This window comes from Pieris napi, chromosome 14 (genome assembly GCF_905475465.1).
Source record: "Pieris napi chromosome 14, ilPieNapi1.2, whole genome shotgun sequence".
Lineage (NCBI taxonomy): Eukaryota > Metazoa > Arthropoda > Insecta > Lepidoptera > Pieridae > Pieris > Pieris napi.
In genome coordinates, this window is record NC_062247.1 from 1,405,028 (window position 1) to 1,428,613 (window position 23,586).

The window sequence follows — 23,586 nt, forward strand, 5'->3', positions numbered from 1 at the left end:
ACGATTCAAAAAGTTGAAAGGGTTGTAATCGTCATAATATGCACACGTTTCCACGCCACCTTTGAGGTAGTGTACTTAGCGCTTTTTTTTTAATGTGGTTTCCCCGGTAGGCCTATTCCACTGATCTTTTATGATTCTGTTTAATTTGAAACAAGGGTTGAAAATGATGAAAGGGGTGTAAATTACAAAAAATAAGAAAATTTATCCGTCTGAATCTAAATCATCATTAACTTCTGCTTTCTCTTGTTCTTGTTCTTCTTCTCTTCCTTCTCCTTCTTCTTCTTTATCTTCTTCATTCTGGGTGTTAATAAATTGTCCCAATAATGACACATCGCATGTCTCTTCGTCAACATCAAATGAATCTTCAATTGTTGGCAATTCAACATTGGAGCATGACCGGCCTTGACAGTTAGTACATGCTACAGAACAAAACAGTCCAACTTTTTTTGCAACCACATTTAGCACTACATCCCTTTTTACAGTTGCAAAAAATGGTGTCTAGTAGTTTTTCTGGTGCAGGTGGAAGTAAAGTCTGAACTGGCTGTAATGAATTGTCGACCAACTTCCAACCCCAGTCTTTTCCAACAGCACGAAATAGGTTAGAAAAAATAGGTTACAATAAACACGTGTTTTCACTCCAGATCGATGTTGCTGAAGGTTACACTGGCGTAGAAAATAAAGGACTGGGTTTTTTTTTATCCGAAATTTTCATATTTTATATGTGTAAGTCACACTGACCGATAGAACGATATTTTTGCTTGTATTAAGGCTTCAGTGATGTATATACGTGGTGTACTTATACATAATATGACGATTACAACTCTTTTAACTTTTTGAATCGTGATATCTCAAAAACGGTGGCTCTTAGGAAAAAAAGTATTTAGACTTTTTTTATAGATAATTATCTGATCTACAATTTTTGTCTGAACTAATTTTATGATAAAACTTACCATTTTGCTGAAAATCGCGAAAAACCCATTTTTGTGATCTTTGAACCGGAGTAATTTTTTTTGCACGTGCCGGATCGATGAGGACTTTTCACATTTCCTTTATAATAGTGTATTGAGCAATCCTACCAATATTCAGCCAAGTGCGAATTATTGTAACCTTACCCCTATTTTTTAGTCTAATTTGACCGGATTATATTCTCATAACTGGATATACGATTTCAAGTGTTGTTCCTACGAACCGGTCTAAGCTTTACTATAGTTTCCCACCCTTTATTTGTCCCATGCCCCCATGCCTTTCTAAATGTTTTATGTAACATACACAATTTTGAATAATAAAATTGAATTGTTCGCTTGAGAATATTAAATGATAGGTTTTAATAAAATCACTAGGAAATTCAAATTATAAATAAATAAATAAATAGAGGAAAAATTTGATTGATTTGAATATGCTCCAAATCTACCGGATTGATTTGAAAAAATATTCTCCATTAGAATCCTTCATTATCTTTATATCAATAGGCTTTATAATATTTTCAAAAACTAGGGATCTGAAAACTTCGATTATGTAACATGAAGCTGGAAAAAATACCAATGGAATATCGCTTACGCTACGGAAACTATTGACAATAGAGCAAAGTGATGTACTACAGTTTTATAGAGGACATCTATTACATAATATTTAATAGAATAAATATGCCCTGCGAACACTAGTACAGAAAAATACAACTTTGATAATGTTGATAATTAAAAATGATTAAATTCAATCGAACAATGATTACCCAATATAACCTCATTTCAAAGCTATTAAAGAGTTATCGTGATAACGATGTAATCAATTCAAGTAGCACTCAATTATAATTAAATAGTACTAGACTTTTATACTTCGGAAAACTCGCGAATACTTCAAGCGTCAAGATAGGGTCAAGAGAGTTTCTTTGGTGTTCTCTAGGCTATGGCGACTTAGATTTACAATATCGGGACTTTGTATGCAATTTACATATATAAAAGTGAATCGCAAAAGGCTAAGCGCAAAAGTTGAGACGGCTGGACTAATTCGACTATTTATTTTTTTTAAATAGAGAAAGTAGTACTACAGTCGCTATGGGCTAGCATAGCAAAATATTTTATATATTCGTATATAGCTACTAAGAAGGTAGTCTAACTAAAATCTGGCAGCACGGCTTTGATGAAAGCAGTTCAGGCTATCTTAGACCCCTTATATTGATGGGGTAAAATTAGAAGGGATTGTATAAACACTGTATATTTTTCAATCAATTTGAACCAGTAGTAGAAATAACTTAGACATGATAAACTTATAAATTACTAAGGTTTTTTATAAGTTATGTTTTTTTACACGCTTTATATTAGCTTCACCTGTATGTATGTATGTATGTAACCGACTCCTTCGGACTCGATTTTGACCCACTTTAAACGGACAGATTTTATTCAAATTTTGCGCAACTGTCAAAGATCGATGACAATGCAATAATCCGAAAAAAATTAACTAAAAAATTAATAATAGTTAAAAAAAACTAAAAAACACGCTTTTAAAGCACATCAAACTAAAAAGTGAAAAATAATTCCTAATTTAGGCTGAAAATGGTAATGAACAAAAAATACTGGTATTATTGTGAAAAAGCGTGGGGCGCTCTGTGCCATATTTTTCGTCTATAGAGTAACCCACGCTTTTTCACAATAATACTAGTATTTTTTGTTCATTACCATTTTCAGCCTAAATTAGGAATTATTTTATTCAGGGGCAGATAGATTTAAAATATCACTTTCCGGGAACTACGCGTCACTTTTTATTTGACACAAAGTTGTTCTTAAATTTATATTTTAATAAGAATTAATTCTTAAACAATGTTTTGGGACACGCTCATGTATTTTTTCAATCGAGTTAAATATTGCCAAACTTTTTTCTTATATTTGTACACAAGGGAGATATAAATGTATGACCTAACCTCAGTAACTATGTATATTTTCTAATTTTTAAATTTTTCCAGTGGTCACAATCTACGCAACTCTAGGCGATGATGCTATAGCCCACGGAATCAATGAAACAGACGTTTCTACCGTCATCACAACACACGACCTTCTACCCAAGTTCAAGAAGATCCTTGCAAAGACTCCGAAGGTGGACACCATAATTTTCATGGAAGACCAGCTCAAAAAAACAGAAAGAGATGGATTTAAGCCTGGAATTAAGATTGTCGCTTACAAGGAAGTTATACAGAAGGGAAAGCAGTCGAAAATTGGTACGTTATCTATTGGAATCGTTTTAATTAAAGTACTCACCTGTCTCTTTTCATCACACCATAAACGCAATTTGACAGAAAGAGTCGATCAGAACAGCCCCATTTGTAAGTTTTGGTCACTTTATTTCATTATTTTCTTTTATATGACAAACTGGTGTTCCTTGCGTTGTTCCTTAACAAGTCAGTTAATATCTATATATGTATCAAGAAAAATCTATTGGTTTGACTTCCCCTATTGCCTTCCCCCTTCCTCGCTACTTTTATCATAATATAAATTAATTATTTATGATTAATTAGTTGGTTCCGATTAAAGACATACAAAGCTATATTCTTAGAAGGTAACATAATATGTCTGTTTGAGTTTTATTATATAATTTACTGTCTGTTAAGTCCATTGTTATGCGTATCTGAAAACACAATGTCTTTAGTGCTTTCAAATATATCAAACTTCATACAAAAGAAATGGTTTTACAGCTCATGAAACAAGATTTAAACTATCGTGAATTATGCTTAAAAGTATTATGAATATCCATAGCGCTAAATCACATGCATCATGAACACACACACACACCCTCATGTACATATACTCATTTTCACACCATTTCACAAGATAGCCGAATCAGGTATTACAGTTTAATGTTTAATACATTTATTCATATGACCTTTCTTAAATGTTTGAACATTTTTGTAAATATTATGTATTCCATCTTTAACTATATCTTTAGTAAAATTGTTTTTTGTTATATATGTATAAATAAGGTAAAGAACACGAAATAAATAATTTTCATTCAACTTCTAGATTAGGTTATTTTTTACACGAAATTTTTTGAAAATTTTAACTTTACTAATAATTTATGTATTAATTTAAATTCCATCACTTCCAGAATGTATCCCACCAGCTCCATCCGATACAGCGATCATAATGTACACATCAGGTTCAACTGGGGTTCCAAAGGGCGTGGTGCTATCCCACAGGAATATGATAGCGACGTTGAAGGCTTTCGCGGATGGGGTGCCGATGTATGATGATGATATGCTCATGGGATTCCTGCCTCTGGCTCACGTGTTTGAGTTGTTGGCTGAGAGTTTATGCGTTATTGGTGGTAAGTTACGCGCTATTTAGTTTATTTTGTGAAATTCGATTCCTTGTGAAATGATATTTTGTATCTTGTGTGGTTGGTAAATTAAATGGTAGAAGCTGATTTTGTGGAATTGGTAATTAAATTCCTCTATACAAATAAAAATGAATTGCAAAATATGACAGACGTTGACTTGCATGATATTTCAAGCGATTAGGATATTAAACATAGTGTGACAGTATGACAGCATATCATAGCATAACAGCTAAACCATCTACCGCCACCCGAACGCATATAAAATATCATTCAAATTCAGTAACACGCATCCAGTAGATATATATAAAGATGATTATTTTGACGTTCTGTTTACTTATATTACATTTTTGTTGTCTCGTAACTGTCTTAGGATGTTCTTATTTGATATTTCCTATTAGATTTCTATGTCCCTAAATATTTGGAAATATCTTTTGTAGCTAAAAAACCTTGTGACGAACTAAGATAACAACACTCTCTTAGGGATTACACATTGTTTCCCTATTTTCTCCTCTCACACACGACACAATGGAGTGTCATTATTTCTGAAAATTAGTACAAATTAATTTCTATTGTAGGTGTACCTATTGGCTACTCAACGCCGCTGACAATGTTGGACTCTTCGAGTAAGATAATGAAGGGAACGAAGGGAGACGCCACAATTTTACAACCCACCTGTATCACCACTGTACCTGTGAGTATATTATGATTTAAAAAAATATGTGGTCGAGGGTCTTCAAAACTGAAAAAATCTTGAGAAACCCGTCTTAAACCATAGGATTTTTGGACTGCCCGTTTGGTGCTTGAGACAAATAAACTTTGCATCGGGCGTGTCTCACTAAGGGAGCGTTCAAGTATTACGTAACGCAATTTTTGGAGATTATTGACCCCCCCCCCATGTAACTCGCCGTTACGTTATTCAATACCCAAGTACAGTACTGTACCCAAGTATAGTAAAACGTTTCGTGACCACCCAGTGACTCTTTAGTTACTATTATGTGGTGTAAGTCGAAAAAAATATTAACAATAACGCGTAATTTAATCCCCGTCCCGCATCGTAACGTTTTACAAAAGGATACCCCTCCCCTCCCAAAATACGTTACTTAATACTTTACGCCTTTCGTCAAGTTCTTTTTTCTCAGGACTCAGACATGTATCTAAAATTCAATATGAAACTAAAAAAAACGACTACGGGAGTTCATAATCAAGCGTCATTTGTCTTAATATAATAAAATAAATTTTGATTAAAGATATGTTTCGTGTTTATTACGCACATATCACTAAGACATTTTAATCATTCTCGTATATAAAATGCAATATGTTTATATGAGTAGTAGGTCCTAGAAGAAATAAAATAAAATTTATCAAAATCCTATTTAAAAGTCAAAATCATTTATTCATGTAGGTAACATAATGACACTTTTGAACGTCAAAAAAAATATATATGAAATTCTTCTAATTTTACATTTACTGCTAGTTCTCAAATCAAGATCGTAGAACGGAAGAGAAGAACTGGCAATAAACCCTCCGCCACTCTTTTTAATCGCCAAGTCTTTACACAACGTTTGTAAGGAGCTGCAACCATTACACCATGTTCCACCAGACATACAGGCCCGTAGTCTAGAAAATGTCTCAAACTTAAATCACCTTTCAACAGATGTCAATTTTTTTTTCTATTTATACTTTGACATATTTGACAATGCTCAAGCGGAGATTGTAACTTGAGATATCTTTTAGCCACAGAGTGCGATATGGAATCTGACCTTTTTTATATCTTTTTCAGCTAATAATGGACCGTATCAGCAAAGGAATAACGGACAAAGTGTCTCGTAGCGGTGAATTCGCGAACGCGTTCTTTAAGTGGGCGTATTCGTACAAACAGTCGTGGATGAAGCGCGGCTATGACACTCCTTTGCTTAATCGAGTGGTAAGTCTTTAAATAACGAAAAAAAAAATTAAATATTAGTATTTTGTTACTAACGTTCTAACTACTTACTGACGTGAGACTGATATTAAATTATTATGATTCATGTGCACTTTTTACTTTTCATGTATCCTTTATTAGTTTAGTTTCTTTTTTTTTCTTAATAACTATATGTAATACGTATTTTTGCACTTCTTGCCTACCTTATCTAATTTAATACATTTTTTTTCTCACAGTGGTTGCCTCCTTTATATTTAATTATGTTAAATTTTTATATTGTAATGCAACGAACGAAGTGTAAATAAATAAAAAATAATTAAAGTTATAATAAATGATTTCAGGTATTCAAAAAAGTCAGCCAATTGCTCGGCGGACGTGTACGTCTAATGATAGCGGGCGGGGCCCCTCTAGCGCCGGACACTCATACGCAGGTCCGGCTCTGTCTTTGCTGCGACGTTATCGCGGGATATGGTTTGACAGAGACCACATCCTGCGCCACCATCATGGATCTGCAGGACAGGTGAGATATTTAACAGCTATTTAAACGAGAAAAAAATTAGTGGTTAAAATATTGTATATGTATGTATATGTTCGCACCAGAAATTCGTGTACCCATAACTCAAAAACGTCTGAACCGATTTTGATAAAATGCGTTTAGTGTCCGAGAAACGTGCTCAGAAGCCAAAACAATTCCATATTTCTATGGTCCATTCCTATCTCATTTCATAATCTCCTCTTGATCTGTCAAATAAGTCATACAGAAGTTTTGGTTGGGTTTGACAGCTCCTCGATTTCAATTTGGTTCGAAGTGTCATAACGTCTTTTTTTAACTTACTTTATTATAATTAATTAAATTAATTTTAATACTGTTCTTTCTAGCGCTTTTTTCAGACAAGTCAATAGCTATTTGTTTTTCTTCTAAAAATGTAGTTTTAACGGAGTTTGTGTATTGTTCAGGTCAACGGGTCGCGTCGGTGCACCCACAACTGGAACAGACATAAAACTCGTCAACTGGGAGGAGGGCAACTACAGAGTCGGGAATAAACCCTTCGTACAGGTATGTTCCTTTAGGATTTTTTTAACTCTTGTACTTACGTTTGTGAGAAAAATGTTTATTTAATTGTACAAACACACTAACAAAACAAACAGACAAAGAGAACATGCACAAAAACAATTCATGCATGTGCATTAATGACAAGTGTGCTCAAAATATAAAGGTATTTCCTTTATATTTTGAGCACACTTGCACTATAATAAAGAAAATAAATAAGTATTACAATAAAGATAAATGAAAAAAAACTAGATTTAAAATTGCTTATGTTGAGCCAGGGCCAGCTACTACCACAACATATAACTCCACACACATTACATCTAATAACACATTAGACACTAAAAATGTGTGTTCACGTTGGTCATTCTGCCACAGACCACAACCGTTGGTTTGCGCCTCAGACACAAAAGAAAAAGATAGTAAAAATTGCCATTTTTTAATTTTTTGGCTTTATTTACCTCAAAACGTTGATAAAAACGTAAAATCTAAATTTCCAGGGAGAGATAGTAATCGGTGGAGACAGCGTTGCAGAGGGTTATTACAAGAATCCCGAGAAGAGTCGAGAGGAGTTTGTGGATGTGGATGGGAAAAGGTGGTTCCGCTCTGGAGATATTGGGGAATTGCATCACGACGGCTGTATTAAGATTATTGGTGAGTAATATTTATTAGCGTTCGTATACAGTTGAAGTCTACATTGGTATTAAACATATTTGTTTGTTTCCATTGAATACGCTTTAAAATTTATTCGTAAGAACTGTCGATTCGTACTGTCTTCTGAACACACCTTACGCAGAGTTGGAGATGCTACTAAGACCTAACACTCTGTTGTACACTCACTTATTGACTCACACACATCGTGTACTATTATGGAAGTTCAAATGTGGAGAATTTGTTGTAAACAGTTTAAAAAAAGGGTGCGTGTAGTTATGTACGCGCGTAAGAAGTTATACTTCTTTGGCATTATTAAAAATAGTTTTTGATTGCATGCAAATAATTAATTACAATTAAATAATAAAGACTGGAAAAGGAGTCATTATAGTCAATAAAGTTCAGTTTACATTTGAAAAATTAAATAAATAAATATTTATTATTATTCTCTTACATTAAGTGTAACAAAAATTTTATTATTATTCGAATGTTGTTTTTAAATTATGTCCAATGCCGTAGCATCTTCCGTGGGCAATTTCATTCTGTTAATTTTGTGTCACGGTGCGCGCGTATCGTAAAATTTCACTCTCATAAATTTTTCATAACGCGCCTAAAGTATAACTTCAATAAATAAAAATAAGAGTGGTTATAGATGAAACGGCTTTAGAAAGATGAAAAGCGTTGAGCGAAGAAAGTGCGTTTTTTCAGTTGCTTATATGTAGGTTTGCGTTGTGTGTGGTCGGTGTTTGTTTCCAAAAAAAGTCTAAATACAAGCACGTTTAATATTTAAAATTTATTTATTTTAATAAAACCTTAAATAATAACTTGAACCCATTGATATACAAAAACCCAAGATGCACACTCAACGTCAAAAAAACGTCCTCAAAAAATGAGCGCAACATTCTAAATTGTGCGCTCATTTCAAATAGTCTCTCGTCTAATAAGTGGAGTCGATGTTATTTATTTGTGTTTTTTTTTATAAATAAATTTATGTACTTTTGAACTTTTTTGTGTGTAGTTTTTGACAAATATATTTACGCTATATAAAGTGTAGGTCAGGAGGTAGCCAATTTAACATTTTTTTTTTTTAATTTAAAGAAAAAACTTTTTAACCGGATTAAAGATATGTATTATTATAAATTTACAACTATTTAACATCCAACACCCTTTGTCTTCAGTCACCGTGACCACACACGCTGTAAAGCACCCGAAAAGTCGGATAAATTTAAAATTATGTTAAATAGTTGTAAATAAAAAAGTCATGTTCGACTCCACTCAATACCTTGTCCTACCGACCACGGTCGGTCGTAAAATTTTATTGCTTTAAGTACGTATACACTGCGTTGTAATAACAACTTCAAGCAATTAGTACAGTAACAATAAGTATATGCTTGTAACATATACTGTTATAGACATACTGTTATAGAAAGGGACAGAAATAGTGTTTCGGGACACTTTCGAGCGTTACTTTTATTCGAGACTGTGCATCTTGGGTTTTTTGTATATCAATGCTTGAACCAAATATTTCAGACCGCAAAAAAGATTTAGTGAAGCTCCAAGCCGGTGAATACGTGTCTCTGGGCAAAGTTGAAGCGGAACTGAAAACGTGTCCAATCGTCGAGAACATCTGCGTCTACGGAGACAGCTCGAAGACCTACACCGTGGCCCTCCTGGTACCGAACCCGAGACACTTGGCGGAACTGGCCACGAGGATCGGCCTCCCGGAGATGGAGTTTGAGCAGCTGTGTCAGAATGCGGAGGTTGAGAAGGCCGTGGTCAAAGAGCTGGCGGATCATGCGAGGAAATGTAAGTATTAGTAGTCTATCTACTATATAAAAATAAGTCGGGTTTTCCTTCCTGACGCTATAACTCCAGAAAGGTCTCGGGCTCCGTGAGTTTTATAGCAAAGAAAATTCAAGAAAAATTTCTACAGAAAAGCGGGATCACCAAACGAAATGTTACATAAAACGAAGCCATCTGGTGTAGTGTAGTGTAGTATGAGTATAAAAGATAAAACAGGATAAAAGATGGACACCAGAAATAACGAAATGGACTGGACCTACTGCAAAGAGAAGTATAGGACGACAAAGGAAAAGATGGACAGATGACATTGTAGAACTAGCCGGGGAAAACTGGATGAATGTTGCTCAAGACAAAGAGAAATGGAAAAATATGGAGGAGGCTTTTACCCTAAAAGGGGCCATACAAAAACTAGACCACTAAAAAATTTAAAATAAATCTAACTTAAATTTTGTTTAAAACTGAAACTGGAAACTGGAATGTAAACTAACCAATTGTTGTATGGATTAATAAAGCTTTAATAATAATAATAATGAGTACAATATGTATATTCATGTTTCAAAACTCGGTGAAAAGAATCGGTATTGTAACATAAAACAATATTTTCAGGCTTCAAGAGGTATTACCCTAACGCAAGTGTTGCCAGATTTTTTAAAAATATAGTTTTGTTAGGCTCAAAGAATTTATTTTATCCTAACACAATAGTGTTAGAGAAATATTTCTTTCGGGCTCAAAGAATTAATTTTACCCTTACGCCACTTGCCAGATATAAAAAAATATTTTTTTCGGGCTCGAAGAATTATGCTTATTCTAACACAATAATGTTGCCAAATTTAAAAAAAAATACTTTTTTGGGGTCCAAGAAGAAGATAATTAATTTATCCTATAGCAATAGTGTTGCCAGATTTTTTTGAAATATTTTTTTTTCAGACTTAATTAATAAATTTTACCCTAAGCAATAATTTTGCCAAATTTTAAGAAATACTTTTGTCGGGCTCAAAGAATTAATTGAACATTAAAGCAATAGTTTTGTCTAAATTAAAAAAAAATACTATTTTCAGGCGGCCTTGAAAGATTCGAAGTACCTGCAGCGGTGAAACTTTGCACAGAAGTGTGGTCACCAGACATGGGTCTAGTCACCGCTGCCTTCAAAATCAAGAGGAAAGACATCCAAGAACGATACAAGGAAGATATTAAGCGAATGTACGCGTCATGAGTCGCCATCACATCCGCGACACGATCACGCAATATTGAAATAGGTAACTTGAGAATCGGTTAATATAATTATTTGTCTAAAATTAAATAGTTTTGCTTTGTAAAAGACCCTAGAAAATATATAATTTTTATATTTATTTATTTCGATATCACGTGATCTAAAATGTCTAGTAGCGGCTCCGATCTCGGACGTTGTCTTATTCAAAGTCGATTTTGCCGCTTATTTATTAGGCAAAATATTTGTTTAATTTAATTTTGTCGTAAAGGATATATGCCTATTAAATATGCGGCCATGTAAATGGTTGTATAAACTGCTTGAGATTAAATTTTGTTTGTATATCGAGCATCACAATATTATAAGATGTAAAGAAATTTAACGTATGCCAAAAGTTGTGGACTGGCCAAATCAATTCATAGATTAGAGAACGATTTAATGAACTCGAAGTCATTTTATAGCAATTTTCTATAATTTTATTAAGTCATTAAGAATGACAGAACTAACATTTTTGTAATTTGGTCGGCCACGACGTTAGCTGTAGAGGGAGCGTTCAAGTATTACGTAACGCAATTTTTGGAGATTATTGACGACCCCCCCCCCATGTAACTCGCCGTAACGTTTTTCAGTACCCTAGTACAGTGCTGTACTCAAGTATAGTAAAACGTTTCGTGACCACCTTGTGTCTCTTTAGTTACTATTATGTGGTGTAAGTCGAAAATAATATTAACAATAACGCGTAATTCAATCCCCGCCCCGCATCGTAACGTTTTACAAAAGGACCCCCCCCCCCAAACTCGTTACGCAATACTTGAACGCTCCCAGAGGTCATCGTTTAGTTTAAAATTTGTAAATAGTGTAGAATATTCTAGGCTTTTCTCATCAGTTTTTAGATCTGAGGTTAAGAAAAAAAAGTGAGAAACGAAGTGCAATTTGTCGGATATGTTTTAAATTGGCCTAGTGCAGCAGTATCGGTTTTGATGCGGTTATTATAAGTAATGTTTTAGTACTTAGACGGAATGTGCTGTTGTATCTTCGGCCAACGATTCTGTGGTCGTTGGCGCTTATGCGTTTGCATAATCCACATGTTTTATAGTTTTATTAGGCAATTGTACTCATCCTACGTTCCTCTTCATTTCGCAGTCTAATGCATTTATACAAGTCTTTTTAGAGCCATTTTAATAACGTGTTTGCATTCTGAAACGCATTTAGTACTTGACAATTGCAAGGTAATGTCGTGACAAATACGACTTGCATAATTGCTTCCGAAATTTACCGAAATATATACTCGTGCAACTGGTCGACGGAAATTCGAAATCCATTTTGACTTGAAGCGAGAAGTTGCACGAAGTATCCAGAATGCCTCTCACTTCTATCAACTTCGTGAGTGTTTAAATGTGAAACTCATTTAGTACTTGCGAAATAGCTTTTCGAAATTAACCAAAATAATACACGTGCGTGCCGTGGTTTAACAGAACATCAAAATACTTTTTGATTTGAAGCGAGAAGTTGCACGAAGTATCCAGAAGTGCCTCTCAATATTTATGATAAACTTCTATCAATTTCGTGAGTGTACAAGTATAATTTTAAAGTACATTCGGATAGCAATACGGGAGCGAGAAAAGGATTTTTTTTATTGTCGTGCTGGAACACTGTATGATATGTATAATTCCATGTATTTAAGTATGTTACTATAATAGGTAGCGTCACTTTTAATGTTAATAATTTTGAATCGTAAATTTTGAATGTTAATCGATGTTGTAGGAATTTTGCTCAGTTGGTTTGTTTGAAAATCTTAATATTCTGAAAACATTTTTTGTATTATTTATTCAATAAATAATGTTAATAAAATCAGTTTATGTTTTTTTTTGTTATGCAGTCTACAATTTCAGATGGTTAATGGGTATAATCTGGCATTAATATTACCTATCATTTTGATGAATAATATATACGAATAGTTGACGAAACGTTACAAAAAAGACCTGTTTTATTTTAATTTATTTATCAACACTTTGTTGCATTATATATTTGATACTACATTCAGATAGCTTAAAGTAAGAAGTCGACGGTGGCATTATCGCTAGTAAGCGATCACTTCCAGGCAACTAGTAAGGAAAAAGAAATACTACGGGTAAAGTGCATAATTTAAAAAAAAATTATATGTAGACGTACCCATTATAAAAGCAAAATAAAATCTAATCATGAATCACAATGCTAGGTTTTCAAATACGTAAAAACAATATATTTATAATGACAAAAAATCTCGCTATTACGCTTAAACAGATGGAATGGTTTTGGCTTAAGAAATAAGAGGTGTATAAAGGCCGATTTACATTATTATGTTTATTAGTGTTTAGGAGAGTGCTTTAGGATAGTACTTTAGTTGAGACATGTAAACGCTACTTGCTTTAGTAAACGCTACGCTAAAGAACTTGCCTTTCAAGTTGAACTAAAGCACTCTCCTAAACACTAAGATAATGTAAATTGGCCTTTATACACCTCTTATTTCTTAAGCCAAAACCATTCCATCTGTTTAAGCGTAATAGCGAGATTAAATGTCATTATAAATATATTTAGTTCAACTTGAAAGGCAAGTTCTTTAGCGTAGCGTTTACATGTTTATTGTTTCAACTAAAGTACTATCCTAAATTCCTAAAGCACTCTCCTAAACACTAATGATAATGTAAATCGGCCTTAAGACTTTAGAGAGGTCAGAGGTAGTTAATCATACGGAATCAGGGAACCTTCAAATTTCAACCTATCGTTTGTCTGGTTTACACTCATAAATTTGGTATTTCTTGCAGAGATACCAAATTTATGAGTGTAAACCAGACATACTGATTAAAATTCCACGATTCCAGGACGAAAACAATTTATAAAAAAACATGTTAAACCTTATACTACAAACCACATACAACGATAGCGCGATTCAGCACAATGCAGAAAACGCACATCCGTCATCCGTTGGTGAATTTCACAACTAAATACCATATTGTTGTACATATTACGTTTGGACACATACGTTTCAATTTTAATATACAAAATTATCAACCAATTAATTCATATAAATCTATTCTACTCACAAAAATCAGATAAGTATAAAATATTCACTAAGAAATATTGATAAATTACGTTTAATACAAACAATGTCAAATTACGGAAAACTTAATAAAAAGTTTAAGAGAAATAAAGCCTTTTTACAAATTGAAAAACATTCTTAAAGTACATATTAACAACATACCTATAAAATAACAAAAATAAAAACGCACATATATATATATGTATGTGTATATTAAAATCTCGTTCGCTCAGGTGCGTAGAGTTCCGAGTCAAAAACCACCTACTTGTCTATGAAAAACCGTTTATGTAACAGATATAGAAATATGATGCTAAGAACTTGTAGCGCATCAAGTTATATATACACTCTTTAATATATATACTATATAAAGAGACAGACACTGGAAACTTAAGACCATTTTACAAAGTTCTGAAAGTTTTTCAAATAAGCTAGTCTGTTATGAATTATTTTATTATCTAGTTGGATATAATCAAGAGTGTGATGTTATATTTTGAAAATTTCATTTAAGTATAATTATTATTCTAGTTTTTTATTCTCGCAAGTGGTCGCTTGTATATCCAGTTGGTGAGGAGGAGCTGGGCCCTCCCTGGTTGGTCTGCGGGTACCATATGCCCAGCCCCACGTACCACTGCCTCGGTCAGATTGCCCCCACTTTTGTGCCACCTGCGCATATAAAAATTTGGTGAAACAAAAAAAAATATTGCAAGAATATGGTACAAAAATGTGTAAGGTGGTACACTCGTAAGTTCGCATATTGTGCCACACACAATGGGGCGAAAATTTTTCTTAAGGAATTTTACATTTGGAATTGTTCAATTCTTATATTATTTGTATCGTACATATCATATCATACGTTATTAAATTTATATCAACTATAGTGTCTCACGCAAATAATCATTTATGAATAATACATTTTTTCCAAAAGTAATACACCAAGTTTTTAAAAATTCTAGGCAGAAGATCTTTTAATTCTTTTGGTAAATTATTGTAAACATTGATTGCCATACATAATTGTTTTTCCTAACCAGTTCCTATAAAAATGCATCCGAAGAAGTAATTGCCGATTTCAATATTTAATTTCCGATTATATAGATCTTATATGCCTAATTGCAATTAAGAGGGATTTATTAATTTATTTAAATTTTAAAAAAACTTGACAGGCGTCAAGGGACACCCAGATGGAACGAATTAAGAGACCAGGAAACTAATAGAGGAAGAAGGATGATGTCGTTGTGGTACGCAGCGATTAAATAGTAAAATAACCTAAATATAAATTAATTCAGTCTCATCTGGTTCATCTCCTTGTATAAGCTGTGCTCGTTGTGATATTAGTTCACTAATTTTTGAATTCGCAGAATTTCATGACATTTTCACATTATTTATATATTAATTATAATGAATGTTTTTTAAGGTATTGTATTTTGCAAGGAAACTAGGGACCCCGAAATTATTGTACAGGGATTCTGGTGTACGTTTACTATGATTAATTTAGTTAAGTGATTCCAAAAATAATCTTTATTTCTTATCGCTACGAAAAAAAAGCCAACATCACAAGGTGTTCCCAGGCGGTCTCCCATCCAAGTACTGACCTCGCCCGACGTTGCTTGACTTCGGTGATCGGACGAGAACCGGTATATGATAGGAAATAGTAAAAAAAGTGTCGTAACAACTTTTGGTCTTAATATTTTCCGTCTAGCCCTCTTTGGCGACGCGTGATAAGGAACTTCATTCCAAAAGGAAAACAATAGTTTTTATAGTAATACTAGCCGATCCGGCAAACGTCGTTTTGCCATGTATATCATTTATAATAAAAAAATAGGGGTTGATCGTAGAGGGTTGAAAATTAGGGGTTGTATGTATTTTTTAATTCTGTAACATAAAAAAAATAAAAAATAAAATTTTATCTATAAATAAAAAAATAAAAATTAGGGGTGGACTACCCTTAACATCTGGCGGGCTGATTTGTGAATCTAAACCATTCCCAGATCCCCTTGAACACACACAAAAAATTTCATCAAAATCGGTCCAGTTGTTTAGGAGGAGTTCAGTCACATACACACGCACACAAGAAATATATATTATATTAAGATTATAATCGCGAAAGTTTGTAAGTATGGATGGATGTTTGTTACCCTTTCACGTTAAAAATACTGAATGGATAATAGAAACTTTACAATAATATAGCTTATACATCAGAATAACACATAGGCTAGGCTAGGCAGTAGTGACGAATTAAGAATAACATACCCAGCAAGTTTCTGGTTGTACATAAACGGATATCTTTGGGAGTCTATGAACTTTTGTCTTCCTCCCCATTGCCACGTGCGGTGATTTTCAGCTGACGATGTGCACGGTATAGCTTGATCTAAATGGCCGCTATAATCAGAAACCTTGTTTACAAATCCTACTAAATATTTATATACAGCGGCGACCTTAGGGGGTGGCGAATAGGCCAATTGCTCGGGCCTCACTCTTGCAGGGGCCTCAACCCAAATTTAAAAAATATCTATTTTAAACTTTTCTTTTTCAATTTAAAACTTGATTTTGACCCTTAAATTCTTATTAAAGTTAAACATAACGGTAAATTAAAATAAAGTTAGTTAACTAATTCATTCACTCAAAACATAATTGAAAAATTATTCATGTAAGTAGTACTTGAATATCGCGCCTCGAATCGCTTGAAGGTCGGTTTTTAATCGCGTAGCACACATATCTTTCAATTTTATTGAATATTACGTCCTAAGACTTGCCGCCCAGAGCCTCGCAATGGGTAACGCCGGGAATTTAGAGTTCTGGAAGACTCGGGGCTACATAATTATTCCATTTCGGGGCGAATTAATTTCCAAGTAAAATGAAAAAAAAAATTAGTCGAGTTTTTTAATCAATGATTGTGAAAACAAGTAGATTCTTTTAGTAGGTACTTAGCAAACATGTAACATATAACAAACAAGTTTTTTACTAGTGTTTAATAAAGCCGGAATTTAAATTTTTTTTTATCTATGTGTGACCCCGGGGTTGTAACCCTAAATCCGGCTCTGATAGTATATATTATAAATACGTAGAAAAAAATGTTATTGTCTATTTAACACTTTTGATAAGCGTGAACTCGAATATCTATTAATCACAAATGTATTAGTGACAAATAAAAACTAACAATACTTGAAAATATATTTTTCATAGTATTGTCTTTGATTAACATAACCTTTACACATTTAAAGAAAAAAGCTTTTACCTTTAAATTAAAATCTCAAAAAGAAAAACAATCCGCGAAAATAGAGGACACCGTGAGCCATTTTTGCCAAAACCCTCCATCTTTTAGTCGATACCAACTCCGGGGAAATAAATACAGATAATGCAACTTTCTCTGCAGCTGTGATACTTTTTGACATTCAACACCTTTTGTCTTCAGTCACCGTGACCACGCACGCTGTAAAGCACGCGAAACGTCGGATAAATTTAAAATTATGTCAAATAATTGTAAATTTATAATAATACATAACTTTGATCCGGTAAAAGCTTTTTTCTTTAAATATATTTTTCCTTAATTTTACTTACCAATACGACAAAACCCTGTAATCGTTATCCAAAAGTTCCTCAAACAACTTCTGTGAACTGCTCAAAAAATCTGGCGCCATTTTTATGTAAACTGTGACATTTAAGAAGCTGTATTTTATATCTCCTACATGGATGGCCTTTTTTACTTCAGAAGGCTTTAAAACTTGTGCATATCCTCCAAATGTTGATTGGTCTTTAAGAAAGTTGTACGCTTGTGGTTGATGCGTTAGACGCCTTAGAGCTGAATTAATTTGCATGAATTTCTGAAAAAAATATCTTGTATTGTGCGTTCACCGTAAGAACTTCTTAGAAAATTGATTTACTGGAATGCGAACTCATAAAGAAATAGACAATTACGCGCTAGGCGTGGTTAGTGTTTCAATCAAAATTTAACGAAAAATGATATTATTACGCACGCTATCGTCTAGGGTAACGATGACCGAAACGCGAACTATAGATAAACTTAAATAGATAACTAAAAGATTTGTACCAAAAACTAAGTCTCGACTGGTAACAAACATTCCAATTTTTCAATCCTTTTTAGTAAATTAGGTTAGACTTTACTAATTAGTCTTAAGTTAGGCTAGATCATAATGTTCCACGATGTCTTGGTGTGAATAGTGAAGACACATGTATAAAAAAATGTAACAGGGGGCAATTGGGCAGGAGGCTCACCGGATGCTAAGTGATAGCCGCCCATGGGCACTCATATTGCCAGAAGGCTCGCAAGTACCAGCTTTTAAGAACTGATACGCTCTTATATTGTAGGACCCTTAGTTGAATTGGTTCGGAAATACTTCGGTAAGCAGTTGGTTCCACATAGTGCGCGGCAAACACGACGGATATCGAGCTGATACGGATGGTATTTTGTGTTCTGCTTTGTCTTCCGATGAAATGAAATTATTATTAAATTGTAATTATGAAGACTGATAAATACTCTGCTTACAGTTGCAGCAGCGACACTGTTTTTTGCATCGATATCTGCTTGGAAGGCTTTCATCAGTGGTTCGATGGCTTTCATCTGTTCTTCGTTCAGTGAACCCATGTAATATAAATGGTTAAAGTTCCTTAACATAGACGGGTCAACGTATGCGTTACCTATGAGAAAGCCCTGAAATATGAATCAGTAAAATATTTATTTATTTATTTTATTTATTTACACTTCTTTGCAAAAAAAAAGAATGAAACACAATACAAAAAAATTATAAGGGATGCAACGGGCGGCCTTATCGCTAATAAGCGATCTCTTCCAGGCAACCCTAGTTAAAGAGAAAAACTAAAGAAAAAAAAACATGACGCATCATGTTTCTTTTTTTTTAGTTTTTCTGCGAGAAGTGCAGAACCAAATGTTATATAAAAAAAAATATATATATATAGTACCTTAATCTAAAGTAATACAAAAAAAATATTAATAACAGACTAAACTTAAATGTTAATCTTACAAATACATGAACAGCAAATAGTGATGTAAAAGGAAACAAAAGATTTATACAAGTCACGATTGATCAGGATAGGATAAGGTTAAGAAATGATTATACGGAAGAGTTTTAAAAGATGACAGAGAGGTAGCCAATCGTACGGAGTCGGGCAGCGCATTCCACAACTTAATGGCGGAGATCGTGAATGAATTGCCTAAGAAGGATGAAGTGTGAGATGGAATTTCCAATAAACATCTATTAGAAGAGCGTAACATATAGTTACGGACCTAAGTTAAGTCCGGAGTTAAGGACCTAAGAATTTGAAGTGATATTTGAGATAAGAATAATATCCCGATTTTTTAAATCTATACAGAGATATAAAACAATATTCAAATCAACCTCCAGGAGAAATTAAAAAACTGAGGTCTGAGTTTTAATGAGGCGAGAGGCCTCCCCGGAGAACAAAACATTCTAACAGGTGACAATTCTAAAAAATAATGGGAAAACGTGATTTGATTGTGATTGGACTACTGGTACTGGCAACATCTTGACTTGTCATGTCGCGTGTTAGAAATGCTCGACGAATCACAATCGAACGCGCGGTCCTTTGATTTGTGAATTTCCATTTTTACACCAATCGAATGATTACGAATTGCATATTACTTAGTAGTGAGGTTAGTTTTGCAATGCGTAAATAGTAAAACACTAGTAAACTTATTAATGGTAGGCAATTAGCCAATGGGTGGAGCAAAAGCGCGCGTACAACGAACAGCAAATAAAATAAAATATTTTACGTACTAGTACATATTTTGTATTAAATCAGAAAACAATATTATTTACCTGTAAATTAACATCTAGTAATCCATCTCTTCTCGCTCTGTGTAATTCAACGCCCAACGCAGGGACATATTTCCCTGCATACGATTCACCAGCTATATACAATGGCGCTGATCGCAACTCGGGGAAAACTTGTAAAAACTGCGTCACAGTGCTCAGTAAGTGTTTTGAGTACTGAAAAAAAGGGAATGTTTACTTATACTCCAGCGACTACTGGTTAAAGGTTGTACTCCAACTTCCATCATCGTAAAACCGTGTGTATTTATAAAGCATAATGATGTATAACGCACAAATGCGTGCGAATTTCATATATAGGATAAATCTTTTATTTTGCTTCACTCCTTACCACCTTAAAATTATTGATAAGTGTAATCCATAAAAAACAAGCAACACGAATTTAAATGTTATTTAGTTTTATAACAACACAATTGAAACAGGTGCATAGGTACTTTCTCAAATCAAGGGCGTAGAGAAGAACTGGCAATAAACTCTCCGTCACTCTTTTTAATAGCCAAGTTTTTTGTTTTACACAACCTTTGTAAGGAGCTGCATCCATTATACCACATGACATCTTAAGTAAATTGATAGGTAATTAATAATAATAAAAAACCAAAGATTTTTCCTCGCCTGGTCCCAATAATTAATGAAGTATTGAAAACTCCGTTCTGATTATTAGAGCAGTGCAGATAGCCTTTAAAAATAATAAAAAGTGAAAAAAATTACAGTAGGATGAAACCCATTAGAAAAGCAGGGAATATGATCAAAATGAAAGGAAAAATAAATTACGGTCGATCTGAGGTCGGGAAGGGCTAGGGGGGGGGAGGTTTAAGGGTAAAAAACGGTTTATCTCGATTTCCGGCAAAACTAAAAGTCCTATCGAAGAAAACTAAATGGCAAAGTTGTAGGTCATAAAAAGATCTACTACTTTTGTATTCACACATTTTTCACATAACCTCAAAATTTATGTGAAAAATTCAAAAAACCAACTTTTTGGTTTTTTATTTCTATCTTTTACAAAAATTTATTTTTTTAAACGAAATTTGGTGAAAACTTACCTTATTATGTCCCAAATATACTGTAATTTATTTGATTAAAAATATTTATTTTTTCACCTTATTTTGAATTAATATCGAAAAAATACCTTAATTTTCAATTGAAAATTCACCCGTCAAAATTTCAGCTTTTTTCAAAAAGTTGGTGTGCTTTCAGTTCGTTGAAATCTCTACTGTCCTATGGTAAAAAATATATATATATTACCATAGTAAATCTTCTCAGAAAATGCAAAAAATCGTATGCAGTAACGCCCAGACCCGTCATCCCCTTCCCTACTTCAAAAGTAGAGATTTCAACGAACTGAAAGCACACCAACTTTTTGAAAAAAGCTGAAATTTTGACGTCAGAATTTTCGATTGAAATTTAGGGTGTTTTTTCGATATTAATTTAAAATAAGGTGAAAAAATAAATATTTTTAATCAAATAAATTACAGTATATTTGGGACATAATAACGTAAGTTTTCACCAAATTTCGTTTACAAAAAAATTTTTTGTAAAAGATAGAAATAAAAAACCAAAAAGTTGGTTTTTTGAATTTTTCACATAAATTTTGAGGTTATGTGAAAAATGTGTGAATACAAAAGTTGTAGATCTTTTTATGACCTACAACTTTGTCATTTAGTTTTCTTCGATAGGACTTTTAGTTTTGCCGGAAATCGAGCTAAACCGTTTTTTACCCTTAAACCTCCCCCCCCCCCTAGCCCTTCCCGACCTCAGATCGACCGTAATTTATTTTTCCTTTCATTTTGATCATATTCCCCTGCTTTTCTAATGGGTTTCATCCTACTGTAATTTTTTTTGGTTTCAAAAATTATCGGCACTGGTCTATATGAGAAAAACTATTTTAAAATATATTAACAATGTCACTTACCGTCGTCATATTCGAGACATAGCCATCCGGGTGGTTTGTAAAACTATATCCGCATCCAATGGGATTATCAATAAATAATATTGAGTGGTTTCGGATCCATGTAAACGGGTTACCTAAGAATACCAAATACTTAATTCTTTATTTACACTATTAATTTCTACTATTATTATTATTACATTATTTTTCTTTTTTTGCGACCAAGGCGCAAACTAACTGGCAGAATGACCAGCGCTGTGGAACACGTCTGCTCCACACCATAAGGGACAGTTACAACCACAGCACACACACACATTACACACGTAAAATGTAGCTAATCCCTTTTTTTGTTTTGTTTTAATTTTTATCATTATTATTATTTGGTGTGTTTCTGTGTGTGTGTTCCGTTAGTATTAAATGTTATATCTATGTCCTAATTCCTCTAGATTCAGTCACATAACACTTCCTGCGACTGCTTAGTTTAATATAAATAAACTTATAAAGATGTCTTGAGACAGTCGAACCCAACTCTTCGGACGAGCTATTATTATTTAATTTTGTCAAATAGGTTATTTGAGCGCTATTATTAAATTTATCGCCAAAACCGGTTATTTCTCTTAAAATTTCTTGTATAATCGATTGCATCTCTTGTACAGTTCGTACCAGAATTAATCTTACTGAAATCTTAAATAAACGACAGGATAAAAGACATATATGTATAACATATAACGTGATGTATTTTATACATACTTAATTACAGTAAAAAATGTTTTAATCTAGATTAAGATTAAAATTAGTGCAAAAATAATACAGCAATAAGTTTTTCTTTCTTTAACAATTCGGCTAAGCCCCTTATTAAATAGATACTGACGAATACGTACGTTTTATTGCCCCCAATTTGCTGACTATTAGGGGTCCCAACCCTTCAAACAGACCCAAAAGACTCGAGGTACCGGGACCACCTTGAAGCCAAATAATCCACGGAGTTTCATTAACTTGTTTTCCTTCCACGGGAAAATACCAAAAAAACGAGTTTGAATCATACTTTTCATCCACAGTAAAAAAGCCTGAATAACTTTTAACGCCTGCAAAAAGTTTTGGGTCAACTTCACTGAGTTTTCTTGCTTCTGCGATTTGTTCCTTTTTTATGTAAGGCGTTAGAATTAATGCAGTTCCATTGTCTACTATTTTAACTTCCGGACATTCGAGCATGCCATCTATGTCGTTAACACTATCACATTTTGGTTCTACATTAGTATCCACTGGTGGCTTATAAGTTGGCAAGTCTATGTGAGACGTAGTGTTCAGTTCAATTATGTCATTGCTCAAAAGAACTTTAGCGTATGCACTGAAAGTGATAATAAGTTTAGAAAAGTGTCTTTATTAACAACATTAAATTTATATAATAATAATAACCTAACGTAGACCATATTTGCTTATAGTAAAACTTTGATCTGATTTATAATTGATTTCGTTGAAAACTCGTGTTGTTTTCAATTAAGACACATTATAAGTAACAGTTTTCTATAAAAGCGGTATTTTGGCGGTAAGAATATTGTATTGTTATTGCGCAACATAAAGAGTATACTGCATAGTAAGAAAATATTTTGTACTTTTAATTACACCTGAAAACTCCATGTTTTTAACTTACCTTGAAAAAATAACGAAAATAATTATTAATTTCATATTTTACTATATTATACGTGTTCACCCACTACTAGTCTACTAATACATGACTTACTGTGTCTACTGTTGATAATGATATTAACTTGATCTTTTTGATCTTTAGTATCTAATTCGGTTCTGAATCACGATAGAAAATAGTATGTACATTCTTTATGTAA

The 23,586-nt window shown here is 33.3% G+C and overlaps 3 protein-coding genes across 4 annotated transcripts in view; 1 reads left to right on the forward strand and 2 right to left on the reverse strand.

The window, feature by feature from the left end:
• LOC125056303 (long-chain-fatty-acid--CoA ligase 4) overlaps positions 1-11,582 on the forward strand; it is a 75,320-nt gene extending 63,738 nt beyond the window's left edge. For both annotated transcript variants that reach the window (XM_047659335.1, XM_047659333.1), the window contains exons 6-14: positions 2,957-3,208; positions 4,093-4,311; positions 4,899-5,014; positions 6,104-6,247; positions 6,586-6,764; positions 7,202-7,301; positions 7,793-7,946; positions 9,474-9,749; positions 10,805-11,582. In XM_047659335.1, coding sequence (XP_047515291.1) covers positions 2,957-3,208; positions 4,093-4,311; positions 4,899-5,014; positions 6,104-6,247; positions 6,586-6,764; positions 7,202-7,301; positions 7,793-7,946; positions 9,474-9,749; positions 10,805-10,959 — 1,595 coding nt within the window. In that variant the 3' untranslated portion in view covers positions 10,960-11,582. The remainder of the gene's footprint in view (positions 1-2,956; positions 3,209-4,092; positions 4,312-4,898; positions 5,015-6,103; positions 6,248-6,585; positions 6,765-7,201; positions 7,302-7,792; positions 7,947-9,473; positions 9,750-10,804) is intronic.
• A 2,872-nt stretch (positions 11,583-14,454) lies between these two features.
• LOC125055720 (venom serine carboxypeptidase-like) lies at positions 14,455-23,454 on the reverse strand. The gene is made up of 8 exons (XM_047658227.1): positions 23,394-23,454; positions 22,624-23,090; positions 21,767-21,879; positions 19,846-20,016; positions 18,534-18,698; positions 17,588-17,850; positions 16,280-16,408; positions 14,455-14,695 (listed from the first exon to the last, which is right to left on the reverse strand). Exons 1-8 carry the CDS (start codon positions 23,426-23,428, stop codon positions 14,554-14,556), a joined length of 1,485 nt encoding a protein of 494 aa, XP_047514183.1. The 5' UTR covers positions 23,429-23,454; the 3' UTR covers positions 14,455-14,553.
• The window catches only part of LOC125055718 (venom serine carboxypeptidase-like), a 37,567-nt gene continuing 28,435 nt past the window's right edge, over positions 14,455-23,586 (reverse strand). The window contains exon 9 of the mRNA XM_047658226.1: positions 14,455-14,514. Coding sequence (XP_047514182.1) covers positions 14,502-14,514 — 13 coding nt within the window. The 3' untranslated portion in view covers positions 14,455-14,501. The remainder of the gene's footprint in view (positions 14,515-23,586) is intronic.

Bases quoted from the DNA above. Each gene is read 5' to 3' on its own strand.
- LOC125055720 (XM_047658227.1), bottom strand. From the start codon at position 23,428: ATGAAATTAATAATTATTTTCGTTATTTTTTCAAG. The intron at 20,017-21,766 runs GTAAGTGACATT...CCTTTTTTTCAG, and splicing joins ATGTCTCGAATATGACGACG to TACTCAAAACACTTACTGAG. The intron at 17,851-18,533 runs GTAAGCAGAGTA...TATTTTTTTCAG, and splicing joins ACAGTGTCGCTGCTGCAACT to AAATTCATGCAAATTAATTC.